Source organism: Hippoglossus stenolepis, chromosome 6 (genome assembly GCF_022539355.2).
Source record: "Hippoglossus stenolepis isolate QCI-W04-F060 chromosome 6, HSTE1.2, whole genome shotgun sequence".
In the NCBI taxonomy this organism is placed as follows: domain Eukaryota; kingdom Metazoa; phylum Chordata; class Actinopteri; order Pleuronectiformes; family Pleuronectidae; genus Hippoglossus; species Hippoglossus stenolepis.
In genome coordinates, this window is record NC_061488.1 from 21,160,484 (window position 1) to 21,188,238 (window position 27,755).

General features: G+C 42.3%; 4 protein-coding genes across 4 annotated transcripts; 3 read left to right on the forward strand and 1 right to left on the reverse strand.

Moving 5' to 3' along the window:
- The first annotated feature begins 1,775 nt into the window (after positions 1-1,775).
- Positions 1,776-5,233, forward strand: sike1 (suppressor of IKBKE 1). Its single transcript, XM_035160119.2, has 5 exons — positions 1,776-2,240; positions 3,010-3,115; positions 3,204-3,346; positions 3,463-3,576; positions 4,208-5,233. Exons 1-5 carry the CDS (start codon positions 2,082-2,084, stop codon positions 4,334-4,336), a joined length of 651 nt encoding a protein of 216 aa, XP_035016010.2. The 5' UTR covers positions 1,776-2,081; the 3' UTR covers positions 4,337-5,233.
- Positions 5,234-5,912: 679 nt separating this feature from the next.
- Positions 5,913-8,403, forward strand: micos10 (mitochondrial contact site and cristae organizing system subunit 10). Its single transcript, XM_035158105.2, has 4 exons — positions 5,913-6,186; positions 7,585-7,632; positions 7,950-8,056; positions 8,186-8,403. Exons 1-4 carry the CDS (start codon positions 6,123-6,125, stop codon positions 8,192-8,194), a joined length of 228 nt encoding a protein of 75 aa, XP_035013996.1. The 5' UTR covers positions 5,913-6,122; the 3' UTR covers positions 8,195-8,403.
- Positions 8,404-10,728: 2,325 nt separating this feature from the next.
- Positions 10,729-16,362, forward strand: htr6 (5-hydroxytryptamine (serotonin) receptor 6). Its single transcript, XM_035158593.2, has 3 exons — positions 10,729-11,643; positions 13,929-14,060; positions 16,006-16,362. Exons 1-3 carry the CDS (start codon positions 10,729-10,731, stop codon positions 16,360-16,362), a joined length of 1,404 nt encoding a protein of 467 aa, XP_035014484.1.
- A 78-nt stretch (positions 16,363-16,440) lies between these two features.
- tmco4 (transmembrane and coiled-coil domains 4) lies at positions 16,441-27,217 on the reverse strand. The gene is made up of 14 exons (XM_035159887.1): positions 26,879-27,217; positions 26,122-26,275; positions 24,896-25,070; positions 24,456-24,483; positions 24,191-24,320; positions 23,711-23,808; positions 23,379-23,522; positions 23,106-23,225; positions 21,451-21,615; positions 19,715-19,851; positions 19,452-19,536; positions 19,026-19,143; positions 18,755-18,872; positions 16,441-17,695 (listed from the first exon to the last, which is right to left on the reverse strand). The coding sequence occupies exons 1-14, from the start codon at positions 26,931-26,933 to the stop codon at positions 17,201-17,203; spliced, it is 2,022 nt and encodes a 673-aa protein (XP_035015778.1). The 5' UTR covers positions 26,934-27,217; the 3' UTR covers positions 16,441-17,200.
- Positions 27,218-27,755: the final 538 nt, after the last annotated feature.

Genomic DNA, 27,755 nt, shown 5'->3' on the forward strand with positions numbered 1-27,755 from the left:
GGGACAGGTTAAAAATGGTGGTGAAGACATCACTGAGTTGTGCAGCACATACCCTGAAGGCCCCTCCCGGGATGTTGTCTGGGCCCATGCGAGTTGATTCTCCTCAGGGTTCTGCATACGTCAGCTACTGACACAGTGAGCCGTGGGTTGTGTGTTCCATATTCTAAGGTTTAATTGAATTGGATCTGGCTGCAACACTGTTTACCCCTGAAACTCCAAAAGTGTTTTGTGGACTCAAACACTTCACCCACACAGCCATTGGCATAGTGGTGAGTGGATAATGAGGTCGAATTTTTCCGGTGAACTATCTCTTTAATATGAGATCACTATATTTCGTTTTTTAGTTAGTTAAGCTTTATTTCAGACACAGGTCCATCAGTATTAAAATAAAATAAAAAGTATAAATTTCAAAATACAGAACACAAATGTAGAATACATTCATCACACGTTACCACCACGCTGGGATTAGAAACACACACAGACTTTTGTTCCAGTGTTTCCAACAAGATGAGTTGCGTCAGATGTGAGTCAGTTGATCGAAACATGAAACTGTGCATAAAATTCCTCAGCAGAGCATGAAAAGTGGGAACATGGCGAGCCACAAACATTTTGCTTGAACTTGTCCATCTCGGAAGTGTTAGCAAAATCCAGACTGTGTCTATACCTGCCACCTGAAGATTTCTCAGTTTCAGACTACAGGCGTCAACACGTTGGCTTGTGCAGACAGTTTAAAGCACTGACACTGCCTCATCACATTTTTTCCCCTAAGGATGTGACCCAGATATCTTTTTACAAATGTTTACAACATTTAGGACTTTGTCAGCCATAACCAATGAAGGACGGTTCAGCTTCTGATGCTCCTTAATTCTAAAAATCATCATAACATTTTTAGAGTTATATTTAATGTACTTAACTTGAACATACTCTGGTGGTTGCTGTAAACCAGCACTGTAAGGAGAAGAGAAAAGACAATCAAATCATCAGTATACATCAGATGGTTAATAAGACTACCCCCCCCAGCATGTCTTAACTTCTCAGAAAGACCATCCTCATTCAGATTGAACATCATTTCTATTTTTGCTTTGTGTAGGTGCTTTGATTTTCGTTGTTCCCTCAACCCAAGGCAGAATTATTTGATGAAGAAAACAGAAATGTGCTTTGTTTGTTTCACTATCTGAAATCAACTTAACAGAATGACATTACTATCCAAGAAACATAACGTGACAGCTCTTCCTGGTAAAGAGGGTGTGTAGATGACACATTCATTATAAACCATGACTGGCTCTTTGTTAAATCTGGCCACTTTGTTTTAGAATAAAAGTTGCTTAGTCTCAATAAGAACATTGAGAACATTCCTTCCTTCATTTCCTTTCATTTGAATGTCCACCAGAGACGACTTAACTACTATGTTCTTTTTAGAATCATAGCATATTACTAATTGAAAATTAATTATTTGATCAATTATGCAGAAAAGAAGATGTTGCTGTTGCATCAGAGTGTGTGTGTGTGTGTGTGTGTGTGTGTGTGTGTGTGTGTGTGTGTGTGTGTGTGTGTGTGTGTGTGTGTGTGTGTGTGTGTGTGTGTGAGAGAGAGTGAGAGAGAGAGAGAGAGAGAGAGAGAGAGAGAGAGAGAGAGAGAGAGAGAGAAAACAGACAGAGTGTGTCTGTCTGTTTTGTTGTTGTTGGATTGTTGGATAGTTGGATAGTTGCGGTTCACACTCCAACACAGTAGGTGGCGATAATGCCCCCGATCGATGGTCGCTACCCGCCATTAAACGGAAAGAAAATATACGGAAGGGACGTCATCGTTTGCTTCTGGGTCCGACACGGAAATAGACCTGTCAACAAACTACAGTGATTTGTTTTACTTAAATGTGTCGGTTTTATTTCTTTCTTGCGACAGATAGATCCAAAGGTCCACAACATGAAGTCTCTGTACAGACAGTGAAGCTGCCTCGGCTAGCTGGAGCTACACAGCTAGCGTTAGCTAACACTGCGAGCTGTTTCCCCCTCACTGGCTGTGAGAAGCGGCTTGTTTACCTTACGTGCGGGACAGTAAGCTAATTTAACAGGTTCCAGTAAATGGCCTGCACTTTAGAGAAAGTGTTGGGCGATGCCCGGACCCTTCTGGAGAGGCTGAAAGAGCACGACACGGCCGCCGAGGGACTCATAGAACAGTCCGGGGCCCTGAGCCAGAGAGTGCAGGGCATGAGAGAGGTGGGAAATGACCTCCCAGACAAGGTATGGACGAGTGTCTCCACACAAAGACTTTTCATTAAAGTACATATTTACTGCTGCACTGCACAGAAGGCTGCACACAGTGGGCCAACAGGATTCAGCTGAGCTCTGTAGGATTAAACTAAATACCACAGGTTGTCTGTCATGTTTGGAAGGGGAGGGTGAGCTGAGGGGTGTTCAGCTGCAACATGACACTTCAGCACTACATTCTACACACTGTACCTTTTAAATTACATGACTTCATTACAATATTAATATATATCTTCAGTTTATAATCTGTAGTGTTCCATCGTCATTTACTCTAACCCGGTAGCATCTATACTGATGGTTACACCTCTGCAGAAATCCCCACAAGTGTTACTTTTATATAAATATCAAGATCACTCATGTATACCTGGTATTTGCAGCTTTAGACTCATTTGAACTCACCTACTTCTGTGAAAAAAGGTAACTCAAGTTAAACTTGTGGCCTCAATTTCTCAAATGTGTCAATTATCTGCATGATGTCCTTCACATTTCTTATATTACTCTTTTATGTGTTTTGTTGATGTGCAGATGTCAGATATCAATAATGACGTGACAGTCCATTATTGATGATTGTAGTACATTTTATTTCACCAACTATTATGGTGGGAGGGGTAGATTTTTATAAAATTTATGTTCCCAAAGATGCATTTTTCTATATATATATATGAAGTTCATTTGAAATTAAAACTGAGAAAGCTTTTCTATTGATTATCTTCTCTTCCCTTCATTGCACCCCCTCCCTCAGCCCACAGAAGACTCTTCTGAGATTCAGGAGCTGACCAAATACAAGCCCCATGTTCTTCTGACTCAGGAAAACACTCAAATCAAGGAACTACAGCAGGAGAATAAAGGTGAAAAATAAACCCACTCACTTCTGTTGATAGTATGTCTGGTGTTGTATGTTTTTTTTCCAAACCCTCTTCATGACTGTCTCTGCAGAGCTATGGTTGTCTCTCGAAGAACACCAATACGCGCTGGAGTTGATCATGGGTCGATACCGCAAGCAGATGCTTCAGCTAATGATGGCGAAGAAGGAGCTGGACACCAAACCAGTGCTTAGCCTCCACGAGGACCACGCAAAAGTACACTGGCTTTCTGCATTTGCTCAGTCATTCAGAGGACAGGATTAAACAGTGAAAGATGTATAGTTAGAAATGTACATACTTGAGGATCAATAGCTTGCATTGTAATTCTCCAGGAAGTGCAGAACCAGGTGGAGCGAATATGTGAGATGGGCCAGGTGATGAGAAGAGCCGTGCAGGTGGATGATCAGCACTACTGCTCTGTTCAAGAGAGGCTGGCTCAACTAGAGGTGAGCTCAGTAGAACCAACTGTAGATGTTTCTCTAAATGTGAACCTGTAGTTAGTGTCAATACAAAACAATACCAAACAATGGCATGGTAAACATTTTTTATGTGGTTTATAAGGACAACTTCTATAGCATTAAAAATGACAAAAATAGCACTGAGGGTTGAAGGAACTACTTATTTATTTTTCTTTATTTACAGCATATATATATATATATATATATATATATATAGTGTTAACTATTTGCAGCAATGTTTCTTGATTATCCTGTCAAAAAGAGACACTGCTTCTCTAAGTAGGTGTCACTGTTTGATTTTTAATTTATGAGTTGCTTTGGTTGCTTGGACCCAGATATACCTGCTTACAGGTCGAGTTTATTTTTCATATAAATTTGTCCTTTTTCAGTGCTGTAACTGCCATAGATGTTGATCAATAGACCATGGCTGAAGGGATCCTAAATATACATAGATTACTAAAACCAAAACTGTCTGCATGGCCAGATTCCAGTAGAGTTTAAGTATGTAAGAAAATATCATAAAATATATATATTTCTTGTGTGTTTGGATCAACTGAACCTTTGACACTCGGTATGTCACGAGTACTATTTTAATGAAATGTTATCCTGTCGTGTTCAGATTGAAAACAAGGAGCTGCAAGACCTCCTGGTCATCAGCAAGAGCTCCGTGAAGACAGCGAGAGAGGAGCCCCACCAGCCAGCAACAGTAGCACAAGAACAGTCCCCTCAACCGGAGTCCAACGAGTGACCAGAGCAGCTTCAGTGTGAACTGTGAATGAGGAAACAAGTCCTTCGGGACCAGGAGACAGGGTTGATGATTTCTTCAACTTTATTCACCACATTGTTTTTATTTTCTTATTAAAGATGGGATGCAGTCAGACCACAGCATCTGTTTTGTAGCAAAGGCCACTCTTAACACATCATTGACTGTCAGGAGCATTTACCTGTGGTATATCTGGATGGTAGCTCTCACATATGTACATCACACGTATGTACACACACACGCACGTACTGGAGGCAGCAAAAGCAAAGGGGATTTATTTTGTTTTTTTGCCAAAGATGCATTTGCTCGTTAAGGACAAAGTTTCTACCTCTTTGTTGCCCCTTTGCTGTTCACTCCCATTCACATAGTGTAAAATGCTCATCACCACCCTGCTACGACTTGACTCAATGGAAACTGATGATATCAACTTGTAAGTGGCACCATTTTAAGTAGCTGTGCTTGATAATCACTTTGTCAACATGATGACTTTTGGCTGTTTCACTGTTTCACACAGTTTGCCTGCTGAGTAGCGACAGTGGATCATTTATGTGTGATCGTCTATCATGTTATGAATTTGATACATTTGTCTTGTACTTAAATTGAGTGTCTTAAACACCAGTTTTCTAGTTTTGGATGCAGAGTATTCAAATGTACCAGCTGATGGCACATCTTTATTTAATGGTAACATTTCAAAGTATGCCATCCTTTTGTTGAAATGGATATTAAATGTTTGTGTGCTGTATGTTCTCAGAAATTCTATATTGTCATCTCAGGAAATCAGTGTTAAGGTGAACATGCTGAAATGACTTCATGACAGTGTAATGATTTGTGTCAAACAAAATTTCATTCAAAAACTTTAAAATAAATTTGTAATAAATGCAATAATTGTGCATCTGGATGTTTTTCTCTGTCATATACTGTATACTCTGTATACTCACGGAGCCCGTTGTTAGGAACACCAATAAACCACTCAAGTGGGATGCAGAACTAGGTCAAGAGTCTCAGTTAAGGTTCACATGAAACATCAACATGATGATAAAATGTGATCTCAGTGGCTGACCGTAGATGGTAGGAATAACATCACTTATTAATCAATGGACACAAAATGACTGGTATCAGCAGTTCAGGCTGCTGGTGGTGGAGTTGAAAGGGCAATTGCTACGCTTAGGCACTTAATACTGTACTTGACACTGAGAAATAATACCTAAGTGCGATATTACAATGTTTTTTCATGTATAATGTTATTTTCATCATATTAGGTTCAATATCATGTGCTATATTCCATATTACTTACTGCCACTGAATTATTCGTTTATTGACTCACATGAATTATATTCATTGACTATTTCTACAGAGTTTGTGTTATTGTAATAATAAATACTACAAATGCACATTGGACTCAGTTACACGAGTGGCTGCTACAGGTGGCTTCATTTCTGCACATTTAATTCTTTACCACACGATGGCGACTTTGAGCCGCGTTGCTTGTGTGTAACTTATCGCGAGGTTTGCAAGAGCGGCTCAATGCTGCGTTCACGTGCACAGGCAAAAACGAGCTTTTCGTCCGTTTGGGTGTTTTTGTCTCGTTTACTTCATCAACAGCATCTATTCTACATAGTAACACATTTCAAAAGGAGAAATCAGCCTGAAAACCCTCTTCTTCTTCTCCACTCGTTTGTTCCCCCGCACTGAACCCAGCAGTTTATCTCCGACAGGCCGTGAATGCAGCAGGACAGTTGACACCTCGCCTTGACACAAGCTAGCGTGCAGCATGTCCGAGAAGGAGCTGGGGAAGAAGTGGGACCGGTGCCTGGCAGACGGTGCCATCAAAATCGGTAAATATCCCCGATTGTCCCGCGTGTAACCACACTGTCATTTCCCGGAATCCGTCCGAAAACGAGCAGCGTTTTCACTGGGTTCCTCTGCTGTCATTGGGTGGGACTGAAGCTAACTAGCTAGCGCCAAAGGACTTACAAAGGACAAGTGAATGACCAGACACAGGCAGGAGGGTTTTATTTATTGTGACACGTGAATTAGGGTTAATTCTGTAGTTTAACCTATAAAATGGAAAACCTCGGTTCTTGTCAGCTTTGCCTTTTCTCTTATTAGAGTTATTGGGTTATTGGAAAGAGCCCAAGAAGAAACGTCATTCAGATAAGGTTGAATTGACGTGTTCCTGCCTTGTTTACATCTTTGCTGCGACATTAAAACCTTTTTTACGAGACTTGAGTACCCACTGCTCAATTCGGCATTCTTTCAAAACACAAACCAGTGTTTATTTTAATGCTATGTAAACATTCTCTCAGGTAATAGCTCCACTGGTTTATAGAAACGGTGGTAAGGAGCCCTGTCAATACATAATTGAGCAGCAGTGGCGAATCTAGGACTTTTCTAAACCAGGGGCCGTAAAGGGGCCACAGTTTACACAGAGGGGCCAATTATCTACCCAACATGCATAAACAATTTGTGATTCAGAAAGGTGCACGTTCTAGTCAGGCCTTGTTCACTGTCAAATCTATAGCTTTGAGCAAAGACACACATCATTGAATATTATCTGAAACTTGACCCTTGTTCAAGCAAATTATGTTCTTCAAAAAGCTTAGGAAATAGGATTTTCTAAACAGATTGACAGAACACCCAAGGCCACTTCAGGGCCCAAGCAAGCTCATGTTTAAATTTATTAGCCGGCTCAAGTCATCTTGGTTTTAAGAAATATTAGATTTAGAACTGAACGTTACCAATCCCAGTATCTTATTTTTTGTGCTTTCTGTGTATTTTATTCTTTGTAATTCTTGTATTTTTATCTGGACCCTGCATCTGAATAACAGAGGAATGTCCATTATGTACCCAGGCTACTGCCAATAATTGAAGCATCAAATATAGCAAGATTTTGAATGGAGTTTGGTTCCAAGTCATTGTCATTTGTTACTGCATCAGCAAATTAACTAGCTCACTTGTATTAAGGAGGCTTTGTACAAATATGTACCTGAAACAGTTAAAGGAAAAACAATTATGAGGCCACATGAACAAAAGTAAAGATTCAAATGTAGAGTTTCAAGTTCATAGAAATGAAATTATTACAAAATGTTGCTATTGCTCATGATAAATATACAATACTATAAATACATGTACGTAAGTGATCATATGCTCACAATGAATAGAAATAAAAGAATAGGTGTTCAATTTAAATGGTTCATTAGAAACACTTTGTTGACTGTTATTTCTTTTTTCAGGCACTGGACTGGGTTTAGGACTCGTGTTTTCGGTTCTGTTCTTTAAACGTAAGTAGTTTGAATGGGTTGCTGCTGCAGTGCGTCTTGACTCTTTAATTTAGCTCTCGGGTCCGTACCAAGACGAGCAGAGCCAGCAGTGATGCTGCAGAGCACACATGTAGTTTTCTGCTACTGCCACCAGGGAAAGGCTTTTGCATCAGTCTTTGGAGTGTTTTTGTTCGTCACACTTTTCTAAATGAACAAATAGTTTAATGAAAATTCATAAGATTTTATACATAATTTCTCATATTTTTATCATATTGTGACGTGCATCCGTGTTTTATTTGAGTGCATGAAAAGATGTAAAGCACCTGTTTCATTTGTAGGGCACACATGGCCGATTTCCTTCGGCTCAGGAGCGGGGCTTGGCATGGCATATGTCAACTGTCAGAATGACCTCAGGTCACATTATGTGCTGCACAGAAGAGAAAAGGTTAGTTTGCAAATACAATGTTAAACAGGCTACAGAAGAAAATCCTTGTTTCTAACTCAGAGTAACAACCCCGTTTTATTGTTCATGTAAATCAAAATGTATGTAACTGTTTTCTGTTTTCTTTAACAGGAGCAATAGCTGCAAGCCAACGAAGGACTGTCTTTTTTATTTTTTTGAATTTGTTCTTTTTGTTTTGATTATGGGGGAGCGGCCATTTGCACTGTTCTACAGAGAGATTCATGTCTCCCTGTTGATCGGTCCATCCCTAGTATGACTCAGTATGATTTGTATGTGCCTAATCAGGACAGTCTGTGTTTATTTAATAAAACAATTATAACAACAAAAAATGATGCCCTGGTGATGAAGTTATTTCTCAGACGCTTTATAATGGACAAAACGACCTATTTATCAGTTGGCCGATAAAAGTTTGCCCGTATGAGCCTTTCACAGACACACTGGTACCTGCATTTATGTTTACTAATATGCACAGATATGAAAACTTTTATTTTACAAAATAAACTTAATTCAATTTCTATATATTAAGCTGTATTTGAATTCCCCAAAGTCCATATCGATGACGCTCGAACAAAACCCATTATAAACCATAAAGCAGTAGACAATAATTATGTGATGAATTACAACAGCCTGACTACAACTCATACAGTCCTAGCTGTAATGGTGGTACTTGAAAGAGTAAGAGGAGTCAAGTGTCGGTGACGTTTAATTTGTTCAGTTTATTTGTGACGGCATGTGGGAGTGATTTTCTCAAATACATTGGGGAGGAAGGGGGGCAAGGGCAGCAATGCAAACGCTGTCCCGTAAGGTGGTAAGCCTGGTGTGGGTGAAGGGGGGTCAGAGTGTTGGCAGCAGTTGAGCGGATGTGGCTGGTGACTGGGGCGCAGTGATGGAGATGAGTCATGAGGGGGCATGAAATTGGAAAAAAATAAAAAAACAAGAGTATTATGTTTAGTATTTGACAAGGTTGTTGAAATGATGGAGTGCACTGGACTTTGCCTTGTGAATGAAGTTGTTTTATGTTTAGTATTCAAGTGCTCCTCTCGGGAAGTCAATTATTACTGTTGTCATACCCTGTTGTTTAGCTTGAGGGGGAAGTTGGAACAAGGTGAAGATACTTTCAAAATGCTGGTAGAACAGAGAATGTTTTTTGTTTAATCATTGAAAATACTAAGAATTACTTTAACCTTTAATGACTACTTACATAAGTAACAAATGTCACGCTTTTAAGTACAGAACGGAAGTTTTCTAGGTATTTTGTCGCTGACGACAGAAAAAAAGACCAAAAATCATTGTAGTCACACCCTTTATCCTTTAAAGCACCTACATCACCACGAGTGGTGCAGCCAACTGGGTGACAGATTGCACAGGCGGTGTAGAGATCTGTTATCAAGATGTGATGGATGGTTTGCAGTTAAATGCACTAGCAACAGCAGCTGTCAATAACTGCATCATTTAATAAATCAAGTAAAAAAACAAAACAATGGACATTTCTGAGGCACGACTATCTCTCTGGGTAGAGAGAAAAGAAAACAGCCTAGTAATTCAATCTTGTAGATCATTAAAACATTAAATAGTCCACGGAGGTAAATTATTTTTACAGGTCTAATAGAGTTAGCTATCACTTTTTTTAAAGAAAGAAGATGACTAATAGTTATAACAATTCATACACTAACTTCTTTTTTTAAATTTAGCTTAAAAAGCAGGTAAAATGTCACTTAAAAGAAATTAATCTTCATCAGAATGCTGTGATAGTTGTACTTAAATAGATACAAATACCATGGACATACACAGAGAAAGACCACCCACACTATGATGCAGAATGAGCATTTCTTGGCTGTGATGGAGCATGGTTATGCATTAACAGCTCAATGCTTTGACACGCTCCTTCTCAGTAGGCGTGCGCTCAGGCTGGGGTGCACACTGGAGTGGCCGACAAAGGGATTAACAGGAACCGAGAGATAGAAAGGCAGCATCTCAAGGACCATGATACCTGTAGAGCACTTGTGAATGAAGCCTGGCTGACAAGCGACTGCTGCACACTTTTGTGCTGGTTTCATGCTCCCCCCCGTGCTGTTCCCCCAGGATGAAAAAGGTCTGGTGAAAAGGCAGCGGCGCAGCAGCTCGGCAAAGGACTTGCAAAAGCCACTTCTGTGAGGTGAGGAAATATTCTGAGAATCGTCTCCGGTAGTTCCTTTCACCAGCACTTCTCTCGTATGCCTCATCTGTCTGTGTGCCCTCCTCCTGTGACTGTCATCATTGTGACATGCTGCTCCGAAACCCTCTGTCAGACCTCGAATGGCTCATTCTGGCTCTTAGCTGTGGATGAGGCAGGGACACGCAGGAGGGGATGAAGAGATGAGTGAGAGTCTGTTTATTTTGGTCAGTGTACTTGTGGCAGTGGAAGTAAGCCTGGGACACCTGGATGTATTCCTGCCAAAAGGAGATGGAGATACTAATTCATGGAGAACAGTCCGATTGACCTTGACAGGGAGAGGATTGGATGGCTTCTCAACAAAAGACCTCTTTGTCTTCTCTTTGTTCAACAATGTTCATGAAGTGAGAGCTTTGGCTGGAAAGGAGCACTGGTTAAAGTCGGTAACCTTCAGTGGTGCCTAAAGAGGAACCTCAGGAGCTTTTTTATTGGAACTGGCACCATGACTGACTCTCACTCGTCTGGCTCTGTGGGAAGCTACAACAGCAGCTTTCCCACCACCAGTGCATGGAACATCACTGGCAGCGGCCCGTGGCTGTTGGCCTTCATGCTGACTGTCATCATCCTCATGACAGTCTGTGGCAACGTGTTGCTCATCGCTTTGGTGTTTGCCCATCGCTCTTTGCGCTGCACCTCAAACTGCTTCTTGGTGTCTTTGTTCCTATCTGACCTGATGGTGGCACTGGTGGTGATGCCCCCAGCCATGCTCAATGTGTTGTGTGGGGCCTGGGTGTTGTGGCCGGCATTTTGCCCGATTTGGCTTTGCTTTGATGTCATGTGCTGCAGCGCATCCATCCTCAACCTGTGTGTCATCAGCCTGGACCGTTACCTCTTCATCATCTCACCGTTGCGCTACAAGCAAAGGATGACCCCACCCCGGGCGTTACTCCTCGTGGGAGCTGCTTGGGGGCTGGCAGCACTGGCCTCCTTCCTGCCCATTGAGATGAGATGGCACAGCTTAGGCCTCGGCAATGGACACTCACCTGTTCCGGGCGTCAGCAGTAGCAACATCAGCTCCTACTCTGACACACTGTATCCGGCATCCTACTTTCAGCTGTCACCACCAGGAGGCCTTTCCTTCCAGTGCCGCCTTCGGGTAACCTTGCCTTTTGCTTTCGTGGCATCTGTGCTCACCTTCTTTTTGCCCTCAAGCGCCATTTGCTTCACCTACTGCCGGATCCTTCTGGCAGCACGGAGACAGGCAAAGAGGGTTGCAGCTCTGAGCCACCCACCGCACCCACACCCCTCTCTTGGGGAACCGTCCAGGCCCCCTTCACCTGGGATCGCGGCCGCACAAGCACAGCGGGATGGAGATGATTGTGGGTACCAGGAACCTCCTGTGTCACAAAATGCACCGGTAAGAAAGAGAGCTCAGTACGTTAACTCAGATACGGTTAAAGAAGTTGGATTGCTCGGAGGGCATATTATGACCTCTCGTCTTGTATACAGTAAATCAGTCATCACCAGCAGCTCACGCAAGCAACGGATACGTATTTATAGCACCTTTAAGGGTCGCTCAGCGTACGACTGCCGACCAACACACAAAATAAAATATAGGACAATTTCTAGGCTCAATTGAAACTGTAAGTGGAGCAGACAAAATTATGTTTTTTGAAAGCATTTTTTTAACCTTTCTAGGACCTACACCCACTCTAATCTTTTGTGTTTTCCAAGTTCAGAAGTACTACTGTGTGCATGTGTGTGTGTTGTCTGGGTCGTTTACTGGCTGTCTGCAAGGACGTTGAGATGAAGATGCTCTTAAACACTTATTCATCATTATCAGGCTCTTAAAAAATAATGGGTCAGAGGTAGTCTGAAAAATGTTTTGCTCCTCTGTCAACGTTACCCAGAAATGTATAAAAGATGAGACTCTGTAAAAAACAAGAGGTGTAATCATGGTGGGAAAAGTACAGACAGTGTCTGATGTGCTGCCCCCATCTGCAAGGATAAGTCAGACTCTGAGTCTGTCACATTTATGTGCAATAAAACCTCTCTCTCTCTCGCTCTTTCTCTCTCTCGCACACACACAGATTCGTGTCTCCATGAATTCAGAGGACATTACATTGATTTCCTGGAGACTTATTCCAACCTTAACCATATTTACTACTTGCCTAACCTTAACCTAAACCTAATCCTTAAAATTGTCTTCACCTCAAAGTCGCCACAAGGAAGAAAAGTCTCCATATTGTGACCGATTGAAGTCCCCACAACATGAGTAATACCTGGACCACACACACATAAATATGTGTGTATATACATCGGGATAAAACAGTGAAAAATATATGGATAGAAAATATAAATTACAATGTCAGCGAATGGGCTGAGGGATGTGTTATCAGGGTTATTGCTTATAAATAATTTTCTAACTAATCATAGTCACTTTGTGGGGACAGCAACTAACTGTTACAACAATATCACAAATAACATATAAATTGTACTTATAAATACACTATTAGCATAAAGAATGGAAACAGGGGGAGACCGCAAGCTTGGCTCTGTCCAAAAATACAATAATATCTGTCTACCACCTGTAAAGCCCCAAAATGACGCATCCTGAATTAGATGGTCCACAAATAGAAATTCACAAATAAAAAATTTGGATTTACAGCCAAGAAATATATGTTTTATATATTTTTATTATTAATATATATTTTACAAAATACCCAGTGGCAATCGATATACCCCCCCCTACCAAGCGCTCCAAATAAGAAAAAAAAGAACTGCCGAAATGGTCAGCCAAAATACAGTCATGGACTTCACGTCAAATGAGTTCCCTTTCAGTCGAATCACTCGGTACAACACAGAATGTATGGGATGTCATGTCCTCGCATGGCTTGCTGTAGAAGACAGCTCCTTTCACACCTTTAAGGCAGATGGCGTGTGACGCCCCGCCCACCCGTATAAACGTCTGTCAACACTGTGATTCTTGAAGTAACCACCCCCCAAATGTTTTTAAATAATTACATCTATTGTGATTATATTGTGATTATTTTGATGCTTTCAAAATGAATACACTGAGGCGTGTGTGGTCTGCTCGTCTCTGTCCTTCTTTACACAAACTGACCATCACATTTATTTAGTAATTAATTGATGATGTCGGATCATGATCCAGATCGTTCCGCTCACTTTAACCGCGATGTCCTGTCTGTACGCGTCACATCTCATCTCGTGTTGTGTATAGCAGTTGAACTGCGTGCGTGCAAAATGCTGGACTTCTTTTCAATGTGTTTGAATACATGTCTCATAAAGCGAATCACACAAACACAAAGAAAACTTCTGTACTGCTCAGACAGGCTGCCGCTGCAAGTCAATTAAAAAAAAAAAAATTCCCCAGACCCCCAGAATTTAGATTTTGAGGATTTCAGGGGCTCTCAAGAGTCAATCAAGTATTTCGCACCCGGTATATATATATAATCCTTATGAGACCAATTTTTACAATTTTGTGTTTTACAGTGAGACATGTTAATCAGCTTTTCAGATGCTAGGTTTTTTTGCAACAAACACAGCCAGGCTCACTCTTTCCCTCGGCCTCCAGTCTTGCTGGTACTGACCCTTTGGTTCAGCTCTCTCAGCAAAATGCAAACTCATATTCTTATGAGTGTAACTAATTACAATTCTCTCCATTTTCTACTGTCACGGCAGTCCGTTAACAGTGAGCGCCGCCTGGCTCGAAGGCAGGGCCGGAGGGCACTGAAGGCCAGTCTGACACTGGGAGTTCTCCTGGGACTCTTCTTCAGTGCTTGGCTCCCCTTCTTCATCACCAACATGGCTCAGGTCAGTAGACACACCAGACTCTGCCAAACCTCAGACACAGAAATGTAAAATACAGGTAACATGATATGTCAGTGTCCATCCCATACGTCAAACAAATCCCGGAATCGAGATAGATGATCAGATCAAAGAGTACTGCTACGAATGCCCTGCCCTCCAGGACATCGAGCACAGTTTTATTGAAACCATTTGTCCAAGAGGGGGAACAGAGAGGATCTCCTCCACAGACCAGGACCGTTCAGTTGGAGCAAGCCCGAGACTGGGAAAAGCTGGCAGATGTAGGCCAGCAGCTTACAATCCCATCACAAATTGTCCCCACCACCACCACCCCACAAGCAGTCCTGGTACTCTGGTCCAACACCCGGCACGTCATCTACTTCATAGAATTGACTGTATCCTGGGAGGATGCATTTGATGAAGCAAATGAGAGGAAGAGGCTGCGGTCTGCCCAGGCTGCAGGAGTCTTATTGCAACATGCACCATCGGGTTGCTAGGAATCCATCGAGAAGCCCTGCGCCAGACGATAGTAGAAATATCAGTGAGTGCAGAACGCTGCAGCCAATGGCTCTGGATCAGGAGGAAAGACCCAACCTGGGCCCCCCAAGGTGTTTGGGACACACACCCAGGTCTGATCAGCCTGTGGTGGGCCTGCCTTCGCAGAGGGTGTCTTGTGATTAAAAAGCCAAAATACCCATTGACACTAAGGTACTCCACTGATGATACATCCCTAGCATCCATCGGTGGTCGCTAACATCGGCTGGTGGTTGGCAACTTATCAACAAACGTACTAGGGGTTTCTGACCATCTTGTCCTAAAGATGAGCCGTTAGGGGCAAATAGCCTCTGTTCAGTTTGCCTTCACCTCTATTCGCATGTGAGCGTGATTTACAACAATTTCACCGACCTTTTACAAAGTCCGTCTCATTTGGAACAGCTCTCCCATTTCATGTATCTCAGTGATTCAGAGGTTTTCTCACAAATACATGTGTATGGCGAGCACAAAAAGAGTGTGAAATAAATGGAAGAGAGAGAGAAGGAAAAAAAGAAAAAACACTTGGATACCGATCTATTTTTTAGTGGCCAGCCTTAGCGTCACCGTCTTGCCAAGCCATCAAACGAGGAAATAGATTGGCATTTCAGCATCGTGCGGCTGACTCATTCCAAAGCCCAGAAAACAAAAACACAGCGGATGACCATTAATGAATGCTATTCTTTGTAAGTTGTTGATTTTGACATGATTACACTGAGCACACATACACACTCATTTCCCAGTGAACTAACAGGAAAATAATTTAGTCTTAATTGGTAATGACACTTGCCCTGTTTTTCAAGCTTTCAATGATCCAGTCATTTTAATTTCCCATCTGTGCCCTCTCGCTTCTCCCCTGCATAACATGGAGCACAGACACTTGACTGTGTCTGTGCTCTCCTTCCTTTTCACACTCAATGTGGTGTGTGAAACTCACCCCTCCTTTCGGTCCTATTCCCACCGCCTCCCCGTCTCATCTTGGAAGTATTGGAAGCTCTCCTCTAACAGCTGCCTCCTCCTTCACTGTCCCTCTCTAAATCTGCTGGTTGTGTTCGAGATCAGAGTTTTTATCGGTCAGATGCAAATATTATATAAAAATATGTGTGTAAGTTAAAGGGGCTCTTTTGAGTCCTCGTCTTAACAATGTTTTACTTTGTTTCCTTGAGGTCTGACAAATGAAGACATTTCTTTCCTCATTAAACATTTGCAAGGCAGATTTTTTTTTTCAACATTTTAAGTGGCGTGATGTTCTTGCCTATTTTTGCTTTGTCTTCTTCTTACTTTCATTTTTCAGCCCATTGCAAGATTTCTTGGCAGGATACAACAACACAATAGAAAAATGTCCTCGTGCATGTTTCTGTAATTAATTTGACATTTGTCCTCTGATTCCTTGTTTATTCTTTTCTCCATCTTCATTCAGGCGGTGTGTGAGTGCGTCCCCCACGCCCTCTTTGACGCCATCACCTGGCTGGGCTACTGCAACAGCACAATGAACCCCATCATCTACCCGCTGTTCATGAGAGACTTCAAGCGAGCTCTGGGTAAGCTCTTGCCCTGCTGCTCTTCGCAGTCGCCAAGGAGACCCTCGCCGGCGCTCTCCCTCTCTCTGCGCAACTCAGGAGAGCCCAACATTGCCAGCACCCCGCCCTCTCCCCTGGCCTCTGACCCCACACATCCCCCCGCCACCGCCACTGATGCTGTCAACCTGTTCGATGCCGAGCATGCTGGGATTGAGTTGCCTCTGCTTCTTCCCAATCAGGTTGAAACCCTGGATTGAATGGCGAGTAGAAAGGTCAGGTAAAGTGTTGTCAGGGTTTGTGGTGGAAAATTGATTGAAAACAAGGACTGAGACTCGAACAGTTCAGGATTTACTGACCTTGAGTTAAAACAAATTCACATTTTAAAAATGTATTTTTCATGTTCACAGAAAAACGATGAACACAAATTGAATGATCTCGACCTGATCTTATATGTTCCTTTCAAATTGTGAAATGTGGCTGGAAACAAATATGTCAGGGTTCAGGCTATTTCCAGTTATCGGAGCTTGTAAACAATGTCAGCAATATTAACTCTCTATGTTGGCTCTTTAGTAAGCAGTGCCTCACAATAGTGCCGGTGGAATAGAGAAAGAAAAGGCCTTGAAGAAAATACATTCACTGAATTGCCCGCGGCCTATGGAAATCAAATTACTGTGATAATATCCATAGCAACCGAGCAACGAATGAAAAGAGGGATGAGTGAATCACCTATATAGTGGCATCCACTGAAACCTGCAAAACACACACGGTGTTCACAGGTATATGGTCTCACATTGAGTTTGGAAAATAAATTATTACATTATTTACAGTTTGTAAAAAATCTATTTCAGTTACAAAAATCTAAATTGTTATTGAATTATCACATATGTCCAAAACAAACAACATTTAGTGGTTAAACAAAGCAGTAATTCTGGGGTTTGTCACTTGAAGCTGCCATATGTGTGCATCGGCTCTTGTGCTGTCTCTCGCACGTTAGTTTGTTGCAAAGGGAATTTATTTTTTCTCCAACAGCTTCAGAGGATGAGAGTTTACAGGGAAGCAGCTGGTCCACTAACATGCTCTTTACAAGTTCTGCCTTTATTCGGGCGTGTGCTCTGTTGTCCAGTGTGTATCATCCCAGCTCCATGATATGTGTTCCTTATCCGGGTCGGCCTCCTCTACGCCGTCACACTGTGCATTAGAAGCAGATGCCGTGCCATCATCAGTGTCCTTCTCCTCAGATGCATGTGGTAAATTGTTCCTCTCTGCGATATGATTCTCTGATTCTGTGTCGGAGATCTGATTCTGATCAAGCAGGTCAGAGATATCGGGGATATCCCAACCGTCACCTGACTCCTCCTCATTCTCCTCGTCCTCCTTCAGGACTCCACTTTTCTCAGTCTCCTCAGCTGGGTTTTGTGTGTCAGTCACTTGGTGTTGATGGTGGGCTTGGTCAGGAATGTTCACTGCCCCCTCTGTAACCTTTACAGACTGAGGAAGAGCGAAGGAGGCTCCTGGCACTTCTTTGGTTGGAACTCCAATCGCCACCAAGATGGTGTCCATCTGACGCATGTAGTCCAAGTGACCTTTAACCTGAGAATCAGAAACATGGCTTTAATGTCTCTGATTACAAAAAGGATATATACTTATGTAAATTAGTGTGTAGTTTTTTTTAAACATTTATAAAAAAAAAAAAGAGATTGTGAATATTATTTATTATTTTTGTACAAAAAGTTTTACTATTCCCCAGGTTTATACTGTATGGTGCTTCAGATATGTCAAGTATGTATGTACTGTTTTTTGTTCATGTTTAGTTGTGTGAAACCTCTGATGCTTTGCCTGGTTCAAAAATCAATTACCATGATATATAGGAAGTGTTCAGTTTCATATGGTTGATTTTCAAGGTGGCAGGAAGGCATTGCTGTGAAGTGAAACAGACCAGCAGGGGCCTTCATTTTTATTATTATTACTCTTTTTATCCTACTGTCTCGTTTAAAGTGCTATTAAAATCTCGTATTTAATTATATTGTATCATGTAAACTCATTGTAACATTTTTTATATGAACCACTAAAATACCAATCTCTTAAAAAGGTGTGTGTTTGTTTTAAGCTGCACTAATCAATATGTTCTATTAATAAACTAGATTTAGATTTTCAAACTAAAAGAAGCCAGAAGCATTTCTAAACTTCTCCGTTTTAGCAGCTCTAAAACTTCACAGACCTCGGAGTAGTGGAAATGAAAAATAGTAATTTTCTTTTTGGACCACAGTCAAAAAAACGAGAAAGCTTAAATGACTGATACAAACAGGTACGAAAGTATCCAATCTGAGGCAAGACATACACAGACTTCATTACTTGCATAAACCTTTGTAACATAAATAAATAACCATGGCAGAGCAGCCGAAGATACATTTTGTGGAAGATATATGTTGGAGATTTTCTTTTGTCTGTCATGTCAGGTAGGATTTGGTCAGTTCTTATTTCTTCGTATTAATAAGCCTGGGAACCCTAGAACACATGTGAGATTTGAAGGTGGCTGCTGCATGTGGTGGAGGTGAAAACCTTCAGGTTAAAAACATGGAAATCCATTCTACTACTTCTATTATTAAGGAAGCTTTATGGGTCCTAATCTAAATATAAGCTCTGACTCACCACGGAGGAAAGGTCCACATTGATTATCCGCCGATCCTGGATGTTGATTGGCTGTAGCCCAGCAACAGAGAATTGTGCTGCTGAACTGCGGTACAAAAACCCCAGGAGCCAGTCCCCTCTATAAGATGGATAATACAGAAAGTTTTGTACAGTCTTTAAATCATACATTTCGCTGTCAATAGAGTCTATTCACTGAAATATAGAATGTATAGAGGAACAAAATGTAAACATATAACTGCAAGACCTCTTCATGATTAGGCTTTTGTTTTACCTGCAGTATCCATTAACTATTTTTCCAGCCACTACCCTAGCCATTCTCTCCCAGGCCTTTTCGGAGCCGTCCACTGGGGCCCCCAGGAGGACCACATCCTCCACCATGCCTTCACTCCCTGAGGAATCAGTACCATGGAAATTAAATTAGTTAGTTCAAACAATGTAGAATATAAAGACTTCTGAAAAATCTGAGAAAACCAAATGAGGATAATTAAAATTTGATTACACACCTTAAAACCACAATTAAAGTATTTAGAGCCATTAACATTAAAAAGTGTGCCGTGCTTGGCCTTTAAAAGTCATGACTTGGGCATTTTGAAAAGTAAAATGATGTGAGCATTTTGTTTGTCAGCATAAGGAAAAAATAAATGATTAAAGTTACAATCACGATACTTTTTTTTCTGCGAAACAATAGTTTTTGTACCTTGGTCATTGGCAAGCTCCTGCAGACAGTGGTAGATAACTCTTGCCCCAAGACTGAAACCTATGAGGCTGACAGGACGCTTCCCCTTCACATACACACAGAAAGAGAAATACTGAACATAGTGTATTTGTTGTCTCTAAGCATATGGCACTATTTGAGGTAATTGAATTTATCTTTGAAGGAAACTAATGCAATTAATCATGTGTACACAAAATGCTACAATAAAGTGTGTATATAAACAGAGGTAAGACGAAGTGCTCTACCTGCTGTCTGCTTCTCAAAACCTGAGCCAGATGCTTCCCCACCTCAGCGGAGCGGTTCAGACAGATGCACCAGGGGTGGTCAATGACGCTGGCCGCTGCCAGCAAGGATGCCGGCCACGTCAGAGCCGTCACGATGCCTGCTCAGTATGAAAGTATCAATTCATGAAACCAAACAATAAATAAAAAACTAAATGTCAACTGCTTGATGAGAAAGATGTGACTGTTCAGCAAAAAAAAACATCACTTTACACTTTTTTGGTTCGAAAGGTTTTGATCAACAACCCAAAACAATATATTCACCACAAGTACAAATACTCTTGTATCTAAACACAGATCCAGTTTATAGACTAAGCCTAAATCCATACTACTACATTAAAGGGGACATAGCATGCCCATTTTACCACAAGTTGATATGGTTCCTTGGGGTCTTAATGAAATGTCTGTAACATACTTTGGTCAAAATACCACAAGGATCATATAAAACAGCACCCTTTTTACCCTGTATAAAACAGCCCTCCACAGAGTGACCTGTTTTGAGTGCCTGTTACTTTAAATGCTAATGAGCCAGCTCCCCCCTCCCCCCTCTCCCCCCATGATTTTAAATGATATAAATTACATATTTTATATGATATAAATTATCAAATATGCATCCCATACTTTGTATTCCCCTTCTGTTGTCCTGGAGTTTTAATTTTCCCAATCACATAATTAAATGTCCCCCTCTGCCCATCCACTACAAGCACACAAGCAGACAGACAGAGAGAAAGAGAGGGGGGGGGCCTATGAAGACCATCATTTACCCCCGAACCCCGACATTCAACGGGTACAACAACAAGCGGAGAAAGCAGAATCGCGGGCTGACCTTATATATACAGTCTATGGGGCTGACCAGCGCGGAGAAATGCACGTCCCGTGTGAACAGCCAGGTGGCTGCGCGCTTGAGAACGGCGCTGCGCTGCCTCGCAGCGGCGCTTCCGCGTCCGGTGTTAACCCGGCGTAACTACTGTAACCCGGCGTACAGTAGTGCTGAACACTGCGGAAGTCTTCCACACAGCCAGCAGTGTGGAAGACTTCCGCAGTGTTCAGTAGTGCTGAACACTGCAGAAGTCTTCCACACTGCTGGCTGTGTGGCGCTGACACAAATTCCAGCTCACGCATGGGAGAGCGAGCGGTCGCGCCCGAGCAACTGCTGCAGCCTCCCAGTCCCAACGATCCAGACAAATGCCACATGTGAGTGAATCGCGGGTTGACCAGCGGAGAAATGCTCGTCCCGTGTGAGCAGCCAGGCGGCTGCGCGCTTGGGAACGGCGCTGCGCTGCCTCGCAACCTCGCTGCCTCCGGTGTAAACCCGGCGTAATGAGTGTGGGGGGACGGGGGACGGGGATGAGGTGGGGGTGGGCCAAGACCATGTAGGGAGACTTCCAGTGCCTTGTTACGACACAAAACCCAGGAAGCTCAATCGAGTCGCTCAAGCATGACGTTTCTGACTTAGAGGAACCATAACAAAACGCGCAAGTGTTTTTTTCTCAGAGTTTTTGGGTTGGTAGACATGCCAGATACCCACATTAACCTGTAGAAGCACTAACAAAGTGGAATTTGCATGCTATGTCCCCTTTAAAGTTTGAAAACGGTAATAATAGCTCGTCTGTTGTTCCGTATCTGTAGCAAAGTTGATGCTTTTTTAAATGAAAACGTAGTAGTGTGGATGTAGCCTCTCTGCATGATCCACCTCCTACCTGAGAGCACTGTGTACTTCAGAGCCTCCTGGGCCACGATGCTGACCAGCCCGTCCAACAGAGAGGCCATGGCTGAGCCCAGATCCCTGAGGAAACTTGACTCCCACACCAGGCAGTACTGTTCCCCGCATTCACCCAGACTGCCCCACGGGGCTTGGAACGAACCTAGAAGACAGCAGGTGTGTTTTTATGTAAGGTCGCAAAAATGAATAAGCAGAACATGTATGTGAAGGGGGCCCCGAGTGAGTGGAGTTGAGTGTTTGTTTTAGAGGGCGAAGAGAGCTGCAATGTTTTATGTAAGAGCAAAACTCAAGTGGTCTGTTGTATAATCTACTGCTTTAGTACATTGTGTGCAGAACTGCTGTATTTTTTTATCATCAAATTAGTGTTAGTCTTATTTAATGTTGTATGTAATTGACCTAGTTGAGACCTTGAACCTACCTCACAAGAACATGTAGATAATGCTTTTAAAAAGATCACAGCAAATGTGTTAGGTAACTATTTTTATTGTTCTCATGTGTGTGGCAGTGAAGGCTCTGGCACTGACCCTCCTCTCCAACAGGACTGTTATTTGTTTAGAGCTTTGTAAACTGTACTTCGGGTAGAAGTGAAATGTTTGTTATGATAACATACTTTGAACATGTCCAGTGTATGTGTAGTGCTACATTGTCTATCATGCACTTCTGCAAGCAATATATTATGCTCTTATTATCCCTCAATTCAAATTGTATGCTAAGAGCTTAGAGTGCATGGTTATTACAAGTAGTACTATGTGATATGAATCATGAATTTATACACAAATTCCAAATTTTTCAGAAAAGTCATCAAATGTTATGGAAGAAAATCCTGCACACTGACCTACTTGCAGTGACTTGCAAAACGTTTTGGCGCTAGACCTTAATCAGGCAAATGGTTTCTGACAAAGAGAAGCCGTATTAAAGAGACAGTTCACAGAAAAATTAAAATTCACTCATTATCTACTCACCATGCCTCCAGACTGCTCCTGTGGTGTCATTCAATTCAACTCGAAACGATGTCATTCACACAAAGTTTTTAGCCTAAACGTCCTCTGATCTCTTCCTCAGTGATGCGTTCACGTACCCTCGGGCACACCATCGTGCGGCTACGTCTGCTAGCATCGCACATTCCGGTAGCGGACGTTTAGGCTTAAAACACGGTGTAAATGACCTCGTTTCGAGTCGAATATGACTGTTGGGGCTTGCGGACACTGGGAGCACACGAGCAGTATGGGGGCATGTTTGGTTTTTTTCTGTTGTTTTATTACGTCTGAAGAAGAGGTCGCCTGGGCTAACACACTGTTTACCCCTGAAAGTCCTAAAGAGTTTTGTGGACTCAAACACTTCGCCCACCCCTCCATCGCCATAGTGCTGAGTAGATAATGAATGAATTTTCATTTTTCGGTGAACTATCCCTTTAAGTAAGGAGTTGCTTACTTTACATTTCCTGCGCTCGCCATGTAAGATCAAACATCAATTCGCTACATCACAGTCTCTAATGTCATACATGGAGCAAAAATATAACTGGTTCTCTTTGTAGGTAATTTATAGGGTTATATTTACATTGCAAGAAAACAATACAAAATGTATTTTGGAAATTGTATGTGGTTTTAATTTGACAGCAGATGTCGCACTTACTGTATTTACCACTGCAGAGCCAACCTGTTACTGCAATGGTCAGGTGAAGATGCTTCCCAGAGCTGAGTGGCAGGAATTCAAATTCCTCTATTGCTCCAACACACTTTTTCATCTTATAGCCTGAAGCAACAAAAATGAAAATGAATGAGCAGTTAAAAGTTTAAATCAAGGAGGGTGAGAAAAGCCAGACAAAATGTGTACTTTTCAAGCTCGGTTAAAATTCTACAGTTGATGATATTTTTTCCACAGTCACATGTCGTACAATGCTCTTACCAGTCAGTCCAGCCCCGGCTGCTCCAAACAGAGAGGCCATTATTGCAATCCCAGTGGCTGAGCCCAGAGCAGCAGCCCCACCGGCCCCCAGCACAGCACCGGCCCCTGCTGCCACCAAAGGGGCGGCCAGCCCACCTGTCACACCTGGCAAAGATGCAAAGATCTCAGTCAGGACCAATATATGTCAGGTGAAGGATTTTACAGAAGGAAAAATGCAATGCAAAGAAATGTGTTCTTGTTATTAGCAGTAGATTAGCTGGTCAACTGGGTGCTTTCATATAAGATACTAGATCTTTTCAATGTCTATTTGTAGTTGAATCAGCAATAATCACCAATCACAGCTCCTCCGCCCACAGTGGCCAGTCCAATGAGGAGGTAACGTCGTAACTTTCGTCCTCGTTCTCTCCTGAGCCGCCGAGAGGACTCCTCTCTAATGGAGACAGAGTCAGACCGATTGTCGGTATTAGCTGTAATATTAGTTGGCTCTGAAAATATAAATGTCAAGTGACCTCTACTGCAATTTACTTGACATCGTCAACAATAAGCTGTTTGTGCAGTGCCATGCACAGGGTTGTGGTGTCTGACACACACAAGATTCAGCAAAAAGAAGAAAAGCATGGACAAACCATGCTTTAGTATCATTGAGCATTTTAATTAACTGAGGTTAAAGGTTTATAATACCTTTAATTAAATACAACACAGATCAAGTGCGTTCTTGATGTTAGCAGTGTAAAATGCTCCATGTAAACGTAGCTACTGACTCACACTGTCTGTTAGCGACCCCTCTATCCTCCCACCCAACCACAACTTACTCGCTCTCTTCTCCTGCTTCCTTCAGCCTCTCTCCCAGTGTTCCCTCAAACTCCTCCAGCTGCCGTGGAGAGACTTGCAGCAGACCGCTGACATGACGGATGAGAACCCTTGATCTGGCATCGTACTGGCCTGAGGTTATGACAGACCATGAAAGTTAAAAAGGATCAGGCTTATGTATATATATATATATATAAATATATATATATAAATATATATATAGGACTCTACACCAATTTTCAATGTCTTACATTAAAGGATTCTTACCATCTTTGACAGAAAAAGACACCAAGTCCTGGAATAAAAAACAAGAGCTCAACACATGTTTGTAGAAACCAGTGATCTCATTAATTATCTAAATTCTAATTAGTCCTACCAAGGTTTCATAATGAACCAAACATTTTTTACACTTTTTACATAATAACGTTAGAGATCTCTCACTTGGTGTTTTCCTTGTATATCTGTGTGCGGCACCATTTAAAGCTCTATTTGCAACGTGCTTGTGATATAAGACCATAAAGGTGTTACAGAGACTTTTAAATTTCTGCAGTTATTTCATTGATACATTTCTATTGGATATGTTATAGATACCCATTTGCTCTAATCTTTCTGGTCCTCATTTTCTTTGGCACATCTATATTTGCTGTTTCAACCCAACCCAAATTCCCAGTGCAATGACATCATATCCTGTTAAGAGTGTCAAACACCTGTATGATAGGGGTGGCCCTTGTGGCCAGCAGAGGTTCAGCCTGTAGGGTGGAGAGGAAGGTGTCGGAGCCCTCAAAGCCCAGACCTGACAGGAAAGCCCCCATGACTGGCATCACCGACTCGTCCAGGTCCAGCCAGCGGACCAGTCCCTTCAGGTACTGTTCCCTGAACACACTGAGAGACGCACAACTCCTCAGCTCCTCAAGTCAACATACAATGCAGTTAAAGCCTTTTTTTCAGTTTAGCTGAGAAGTTGTTGATGAAAAAGTGGATCACAAGTCGAAAAAGGACAAGCAGTTTTTATTTGTACTGGAAAATATGTTAAGAATGAAAGGGGACTGTCGGCAGAGGTATGCGCTCGACTGAGTGCCATTTTAGTTTAAAAATAATGAAAGTGATAGTCACACCGACCAGGTCATCATGTCAGTCGCATATTTCTTATATTGTAATGTTAGAAAGGATTATGTGGCTGTACCAGTGTAGTAGTGTTGACCACACTGGTATTCAGGGGCGCCGTAAGAGGGGAGGATCTAGCCTGAGGGCCCAGCACAGACAGGGTCCTTCAGAAAACACTATTATTATTGTTATTATTAGTTAGTTGTACTTAAAATGATATTTTTATCTATTAACATTTTTAGGCATAATGATCAGGATAGCCTTTATATTCCCCCCCTCTCTCTGTTCACTGCATGGATCAGTCTGCCTGCTTTCCAGTAGGACACGTGTGTTGCAGGTGTCTGTTATTCACACTGGGAGCGTGGGTCACAGAGTTCTGCGTGTATTTCAGTCTCCACAATAAGTTTTGTGTCATCAATCCTTGACGAGTGGTCAGAAATAGGAAGAGTTCTTTAACCTGTTGCACATCGCGCATTGTGTGTGTGTGTGTGTGAGAGAGAGAGAGAGAGAGAGAGAGAGAGAGAGAGAGAGAGAGAGAGAGAGACTACTGCCCATCACCGGAACAGCCTATGACTACAGCCTTTGTGAGGTTTCTGGTGTGACTCATGTATTTCCTTGTATAAAAACTAGTCCTATATACTCTAATAAATACCAGTACTATACAATATGAAGCCGTGCATCACATGCAAATACTTCAGGGTTAGGGGTCCAGTATAATATACTTTTACAGGGCCCAAAAATTCCCAGCGGCACCCATGCTGGTATGACTGGAAAGGACTCACTCATAGAAGTGTAACGAGGACAGCACGGTGCTCTGTGGCTCTGGTACCTGTTTCCATGTCCTTTGAACATCTGGCCCAGGGAGACGCCACACAGAGCTGCATAAGCAAAGCGGCCCTGTTCACTCAGCTGTCTGCCGATCAGGTTCTCTGGGCTCTGGTCAAATGGAGGACCTGCTGCTGCTGTCCCCGCCCCTCCTGGGTCTGAGGTGATTACGGGACACAGTTCAATGATTAACATGGAGGCCGCAGATTGACTCAGACACATCAGAGCAGAGACAACATGGCACAGGACACCACACGCACATGTTTTAAGACACTTCAATCTCAAGCTGATACTTCACATATATGGTTATTTTTTATGAGAGCGGTGCACACAACACCTGTACAACGCGTAATACCATTGGCGACCATGACGAATTCACCAGAAGATCCCAGTGATTCGTGAGAATGGACTTCAAGCTCCACGATTTATATCTTAATGTGGCCTGTAACAAATGCAGCGTTAAATTGGACGGTTTTCTGATGCAGTTTGGTTTGAGGTTTGGTTTGAGTAGCTTCACGGAACTAGGCAACATGGAGTCTAACTTTGTGTTTCTCCGATGAACTGACCTGAACTCAACTCACACGGACGATGGTGTTTATAACTTTTCATCATACAGCTTTGACTTTTACAAAGGAACCTGGTTCTTCCGCAGCTCGTCGTTAGCTGCTGAACACGACAGCTGCCAGTTAGCTGCTAACGGTCCACAGGTTCCAATAAGCAGCAGTTGTGTTGCAGAGGAATAATAAACCCACGTGTCCTACCTGGATCGGGACCTTCATACGGTCCGTGGGCAGAACTGCTGGCTTTCTCCTCCATTGCTGCTGATATCACGACTCTGAACTTTTGTTGTGGTCACTGCTCGTTCCGCTGACAGTGTCACAACAGCGCCACACCGGGAACTTCTGCAGCCGATGAGGAAATCGCTACTTTACAGGATCCACCAGAGACTAGTAACGCTTCTAAAATGCAGAGTTCTATGCGACTTAAAACATCTTAAAGTTGTTTGCGTGGTTTCTCGTTTCAGGAAGCTCACATTTGTGACTGTCCTCGAAGGCACCATTGGTTTGAAACTCGTTGAGTGACGTAACGTCCACGTACGCTAAAGACGGGACAGGGGTCTATTCACAAATGTGTAGCACATTTGTTTTGGCCAATGCCCAACTATGAATGTGTGCATCTTTACAGTTTAATATATTGAATAAGGTTCCGTCTTGTTTGTTTGTTTGTTCAGCTTCATTTCAGACTCATATAGATCCAGCTTTGCAACCACCTTATGATATAAATATTGCAAATACACGTGGATTCAAGATGTTCAAAGGTAACGAATTTTCTAATAAAGTTCTAGATAATTTTCATAATTCTATCAAATTGACAGGTCATCATTGTATATCAGGTTTCCCATTGGTATTTCACACTGGTGAGGCTCTGTCAGTTTCAAAATCATGGTTTGTTAAATATATGTGGGAAAATAGTTGCAATCTAATAATCTAATCCCTGCTCCGGTTTATTTCGTGTTGTTGGCCTCCCAGTTCACAGACCTCGGCCTTGAGGGTGACTGATGTGGATGAGACGTGTGGCTCATCAAGTGTTGAGGGAAGTGTGATAGCTGCTCAGGGAACACAGTCAGAAATATTCATC